At 35.7% G+C, this 6,701-nt stretch overlaps 2 protein-coding genes across 5 annotated transcripts in view; one reads left to right on the forward strand and one right to left on the reverse strand.

The window, feature by feature from the left end:
* Nucleotides 1-5,260, forward strand: part of LOC135837905 (juvenile hormone acid O-methyltransferase-like) — a 31,486-nt gene extending 26,226 nt beyond the window's left edge. For all 4 annotated transcript variants that reach the window (XM_065353340.1, XM_065353344.1, XM_065353343.1 and 1 more), the window contains one exon: nucleotides 80-5,260. In XM_065353340.1, the coding sequence (XP_065209412.1) occupies nucleotides 80-249 (170 nt within the window). In that variant the 3' untranslated portion in view covers nucleotides 250-5,260. The remainder of the gene's footprint in view (nucleotides 1-79) is intronic.
* Nucleotides 247-2,888, reverse strand: LOC135837904 (zinc finger MYM-type protein 1-like). The gene has a single exon (XM_065353339.1). The coding sequence runs from the start codon at nucleotides 2,886-2,888 to the stop codon at nucleotides 483-485; it is 2,406 nt and encodes an 801-aa protein (XP_065209411.1). The 3' UTR covers nucleotides 247-482.
* Nucleotides 5,261-6,701: the final 1,441 nt, after the last annotated feature.

The following is a 6,701-nucleotide window of genomic DNA, read 5'->3' on the forward strand; positions in this document are numbered from 1 at the left end:
CTTTCTTATTAGTTATCAGGATGTTAGATAACGTTCTGAATTCATTCGATAATGTAATGTAAAACTTTTGTGCTTTCAGAATGGTTGCATGGAATAAATCCGTATTTAAAAAATATTCCGCAATGTCTGTTGAAAGAATACGAGCAAGAAGTGAAGAAAACGTTATGGGACGAGAAATTATGTATTTTAAATGAGAAGGGAGAAGTTGTTTACAAGTATTCTGTAATCAGGGTTTTCGCCAACAAGTAGTCAGGGCCGGATTTAGCATTAGGCCGCCCTAGGCAGAATAAAATTTGCCGCCCCTTCCACCCCCCAAATTTTTTGGTTTGTGTGAACATTGAATGATCCGTTACTTCGTTAGTAAGGCAACATATTAAAAATTATTTAACTTTATTTTCATTAGGTACATGTGTAAGATTAACAATATGAGGATTAGGTATATTAAAACGATTAAATTTTACAGGTATATTATATAGGTATTCTTAGGACTTAGCCGACCTAGGTGTGCTGTCAAAAATTTTTCTTCTTGCTTTTTTTTCAGCAAAGGTTTTGATGATATCATCAAATTCCATATTGAACATCAACTCGGCTTCAATTGCCAAAATCATTTGGCAGACTAACCTGTCCTGACTAGTAGTTGAGCTCAAGTAGTCTTTTATGCGCTTCAAACATGAAAATGAGCGTTCAGCGCTGCAGTTGGTGACTGCTGTGCAGTTTAATAAGCGGTATGCTATATCAACATTAGGAAAGACTCCTTGTAGGTCATTCTGTCGAATAAACTTTAAAATATCCAAAGGCGGTTTGGTTTCAATCTTTTTTACTTTGCAATATTTTTGAAAATGACATAACTCATTTACAAAAACTAATTCCAAATCATTTGGAAAATGTTCTTGTAGTGACGCCGCATGTTTTCTCAAGTCAGATTGATCCAATGTGCCAAATTCGACAAGCGCAATAAATTTTTGAAAAATTCTTTCATAATCACGGCATTTATCATTCAAATCTTGCAAGATTCTATCCAAAATAACATTGAAAGTATTAACTCTGAAATCGTCTCTTCCACTCAACTCGACTTCATCTTTACGAGTTTTGGGCAATTCATCGGACATTAGTTTTCTTTTTTTCGTCCTACGTACATCTTTTTCAAATTCCTGCTTGGTAGAAATTTTCTGTGCTGTTTCTTCGTAAAGATGAAAATTTTCTCGAGCATCTTCTATAAAACCAACCAATGATTTGTACAAATCCAATGTATCTGAAATGCTGGTATCCACAGCTTGTAATTTCTGACTTGTAGCGTCAAATCGTTCAAGTAAAACAGACCAAATACTTAGCATTAACGCACTTTCTAGTCGTTGCATTTTCTTTCGAAGACCTTTAGCTTTACTTCGGACTATTGCTTTTTCATTGGAATTTTCTTCATAAGCTGATAAAGCATTTATTATTTCACTCCAAAATTCATTCATAACAGAAACCGCATCAGCGCGTGCAGACCAACGAGTTGTAGACAGTGATTTCAGTTTAGCAAATTTTGAATCAGCAAAATGCTGCATAACAAACCATCTCTCTGTTGAATCGGAAAAAAAATTATACACCTCCTGGACCAATTCAAAAAACCTACTCGCTTCTGAACAACTTTCTGCAGCATGGGTGCCTACCAAATTCAACGAATGAGCACTGCATGGTGTGTACTCTGCCAGAGGATTGTCCTTTTTGATTCGAGCTTGAAGTCCGGAATATATGCCCTTCATGTTAGCAGCATTATCGTAAGATTGTCCTCTCATATCAAGAATGTCAATTCCATGAGATTTCAAAGTAGAAGTGACTGCATCATATAAATCTTTACCTTTGTGACCCGGATTTTCTAGTAAAGTTAAGAAACGTTCAGCCACAGTGCCGTCTGGTTTAACATATCGTAAAATGAATGAAAGTTGGTCGATATTAGAGATATCCGGCGTTGAATCCACAATAATAGAATAGTATTTTGCAATTTTGATTTCTTCTACTATTTTTGATGTCACTTTTCCAGCCATAATTTCAATAACTTCTTCATAAATAGTTTTGGATAGGTAGCTTGTACTACCACTACCTTTATCTCCATAATTACGAATATGCTCATCTATAAATGGATCGAATTGTCGTAAATATTCCAATAACATCAGAAAATTTCCATTGTTAGGAACACCAAAATGCTCATTGGTACCCCTAAATGAGAGTCCACGACTTGCCAAAGTTTTGACAGTAGCAACAATTCTTTTAAGAACTTCTTTCCAGTAAGAAATTTCTTCTTGAAGTTGTTCTGCTAAACCTTGATCTACTCTTCCACTTATTTGAGCTCTTTCAAACAATTTTAGGAAAGATTGTTTATGATGGTCGGAATTTTCGTGGGCAGGAGCCAAGTGGTGAATGTTCTTCCAATCATTGAATCCTTGTTTAAACGCAAATTCGTCAGTTGTGTCTCCAAAGAGAAAACATGGTGCACAAATAACAGAACCTGTACTCTTGGAATAAACTAGCCACGTACGATCTCCTATTTCACCATTTAGAAGTTTTTTTTTAAAAGCAGAATGGTTCAAGTACCTATTACCTTCAGAGTACACTCGTTTGGATTCTTTAAAATCTGAATTTTTATTCTGGTTGTAACCATTCAATGCAACGTACTCTCGATAAAATTCATTTGCAATCCAAGTAGCCGGGTCACTGTTGAATACAAACACATTTTTCTCAATTTCATTTGCTTCTGTGTTCTCATCACGAGATGAAGTTAAATCTGAGTCAGCTCCGTGTGGTATATTTTCTTCAGCATCAATATTCTCAGGTACAGCAGAAGTAGAGGAAGGGCTAGAAGATGGAACATCTGAAGAGGGTTGTTGACCTGCACCTTTGCACATACGTAAAAATGCCAGTTTATTGCATTTGAAAAATTGATTTCTTAGATTATTAAATTATTATTTTGAGCAACTTACTTGTCGAAGGTTTAAAATACTTGTCGATTTTTTTCGTCTCAGCCACAACTTTTTTCTGCTTTTCTGCTTTTTCCGACGATTGTTTTCTATATTGAGCGCCACTCAATCGCTTACGCCCATCCATAATTCAATTTTTAGACAAAATATAAAAAACGTACCGAACTCATTCGATATTAATATCAATGTAATTAAATATCAGAACAGAAACATTGCATTTTGTTCATTTATATTATAATAGTCAATTGATTTCACAAAATTGGTTAATTCGTGATTTGTAGATACGCCTGCCAGTTGGTCGAGTTGAGTCGAGTCGAGTCGAGTCAAACAAAAGCAATCGTAGATAATAAAACCTCATCGCTCGTTCGATGCATAATTCCAAGAAACCCCTCCACCAGTTGAATCCAACTCTAACAGAAGAATCCTGGCCTTATCTCTAAGATATTTTATAGTATGTCATATGGGTGGTATTGGATTGTCTCTGCTCAATGTGTTTATAGATACATGAAAATAATCATTCCGATTTCAAATTTTCAGTGTTTTTAAATATAAATTTTTATTTTAAAAATATACATTTTTTTTTTTTTAACGCAAAAATCTGCCGCCCCCTAAAATCTGCCGCCCTAGGCAGCTGCCTATATTGCCTATACGTAAATACGGCCCTGCAAGTAGTGTACCTACGTGATTGTGAATGATAAGTATTTGTTTTCCGGGAAGGGAATCATAGAGGGGTGAATACATCGTAACGCAATCCTTTACCTGTCAGAGTAGTGCAGATTAGCTTTTTCAATTAATTTCTCATTTTTAAAAAAAATTTGTGTTATCTTTCTCAAGTTTTTTAAATTTACAATCACGTACATAGTTAAATGTCACGATATCGGTTCCAATATAGTGTATTCACTAGAGTGGTCCTTATTTTCAAAGTTGGGACTTTCCTCTCTCCCAACCGCCAAAGTGGTAACCTCTGGTGAAAAAATAATTCCTACTCAATTTTCAAAAATTTTATAAAATACAAAATTCACTTCAAGTTTTGTTATCTCTAAAAAGTCTCTTTTGAGTAAAATAAACTCTCACGACGATTTTAGCCCCCTCCATTAAAAACCAAGCTGACCCCCTAAAATAGCTGAAATTTAATGTAAAATACGAATTCCAGATATTCTAGGAGACCGACTTCATCTTACTCAAATAAGATTTTTTAAAAGGGTTAGAACTTGAAATTTTTGAATTTTAAAAATGCTTTGAAGTTGAATTGGAAATTTGAGAGTCCCACCGCAGCCCGAGTCTTTCAAAAATGGGAAAAATGAAAAATAGGTAATTATTTTCTCACCAGAAGTCACCACACAGGATGTTGATTGGTCCGAGGTATCTGGACATGATTCTCATGATAGTGTTGAGGGTAATGTCCAACTTTCTGGCATGTGCTGATCAGCCTCATGCAGCATATCTGTACTCAGTATGTCATGTCAAGTAACACAGTGCCAGGGCTATTGTTCTCAGCCTACTGGAAAATATGCTACAGTAATGTTTGTTAGCGTATTTTTACATGTACCTGCCAAAGCACATCACATGGCCTATAATCTGGCGTGGCAAGGCCAAAAATTTTTCATAGACTGGTAACATTGGCAGAATTTTTTGTGTAAGGTTATAAAAAAAAAATTCCGCAGCTTAGTGAACAGAACAAGTACGAGTATTGGTGGATGTTTTTATTCAGCATATCAGTAGATTCCCCATTGTGGGTTGGATTAACTAGTTCAAAACTCACTACAAAGGCAAGCTTGATTGTGTAATTCAAACAATTTTACATGCATTTATCACCATTTACAAGTCAAGTAATGGGGACCACCAGTATCAGCTGAGTTAACAGATTGTGCACATCAATTGTTAACAGAATCAAAAAGCTAAATTGGTTTGAGTGACTATAGAGGTCGTCAACAGTGTCAACACTGTGCAACTCAGGGTCTCTAGAGAATCCTGAGTAGCTCCAAAGTGCTTGTGTTGATGACACTATAGTAAGCAAATGGAACTACTAGTGGAAGCTAAGAAAATCAACAAGGTACAGGCATAACACCACCCCTCATTTATAAGCCTTGAGGCAGGTTGAGGTGGTGGGAATGGGCCTAAAACAGTTTATCTCCCCAGTCCCCATTAAAAAAAAAATGGTCTAGACTATTGTCTAATACATTCTTTGCATTTCAATTTCTTTTTTAGTTTCCCATGAACTTACTTATACTTACTTATATTTTTATTTTGAATCTTATTGTTGTATTCCTGAATAAACACTTGATATTTGTTTTGTATTATTTTATCTTGTCTTTTATTATTCATTTTGCTTACCTCCGTATTGATTCGTTATGTGTACACGGAATTGAAGGCAAACATCAATACCAAAATCAAAGGGGAGCCTTTCAGCATTTGGACCGGGCACTGACGAAGAGGGCGCTAGTGAGCAGACGGGGCTTTTCTTATCAGCGTTTACAAAAGAATTAATTTGTAGGGTTAAAAGTGTTAAGACTGAAATAATGATTCGATGTACATTATTTTTATGATTATTATTGCATATTAATCATGCCCGAATCATATTTCCATTTTTAACTCGTCAAACCAGCGTTTTGATAACGTATGACTGATAAGAAGATCCCCCTCTGAAGAAGCTGGAACAGTGGGCACACTAGCGCCCTCTTCGCGAGTGCCTGGTCCGAATACAAAAAGGGGTAAGACAAGGGCATCCTTTATTATCACCAATCATCGTTTGTGCAGCTCTTGAAGAAATTTTCAATGGATTAAAATGGGAAAATAGGGATATCAAAATTTGACCGCAAAATTTAAATAAGTTGAGGTTTGCTGATGATGATGTAGTCTTGTGGCCAAAAACCTGGAAGAGCTTTTTAAAAATGATCTCAGAATTGCAAATGGCATGCCTACAAGCAGGGCTAAAAATGAATGCTTCTAAAACTAGGATTTTATCCTAATAGTTCAGAGGGGAATGAAATTACTATCAATGGTGAACACTTTGAAAATGTTATAGAAACAAAATACCTAGGTCCTAGGTCAAATTATTTCATTTGAAAACAAAATGGAGAAGGAAGTTGATAACCAAATCTCGACAGGGTGGAGAAAATTTGGGCTTCGAAATTTATTCTAAAATGAAAATATTCAAATAAACTAAAAACTGATATAATTTTATCAACCCATGTGTTTTCCCAGTGATTTCTTATAGAGATCAAAGTTGGACTCTCAGCAGTCAGCAGTAATCTCAAGAAAAAATTAAATGTTGGACAAAATGCCATAATTTGCTCAATGTTGGAAATCTCAAGAAAGCAAAAATCAGAGTGGCAAGTCTCAGACATACAGCCAGAAGTAACAGGGTTTTAACTCATGAAATCACCTATAAGGAAAAATGGGAGTGGGCTGGACATATTGCGAGGGCAAAGGATGGTTGGTGGGGAAACAAATTCTAAACTGGATGCCAGAAGGGAGAAGGATGGCATTGTCAAATTCCTAAAAACAAAACACTACTGCAGAATAGCACTTTACTGGGCTGAACGAGCCCAGCTAAAGGAATCCGTTGCTCAAGATTTAGGCCTGGCTTACTAAAGGGATAACTTTATACTGTTTGCACCTACATTTGATATCATTTTGTAAAGCCAATAAAGGAATTTATTTATTCATTATTGGCTGAAAATCAAGCAGATAAGGGATGGTGATTTACCACCCTATTGACAAGAAATACGTGTTTTAGTC

This window comes from Planococcus citri, chromosome 2 (assembly GCF_950023065.1).
Source record: "Planococcus citri chromosome 2, ihPlaCitr1.1, whole genome shotgun sequence".
Lineage (NCBI taxonomy): Eukaryota > Metazoa > Arthropoda > Insecta > Hemiptera > Pseudococcidae > Planococcus > Planococcus citri.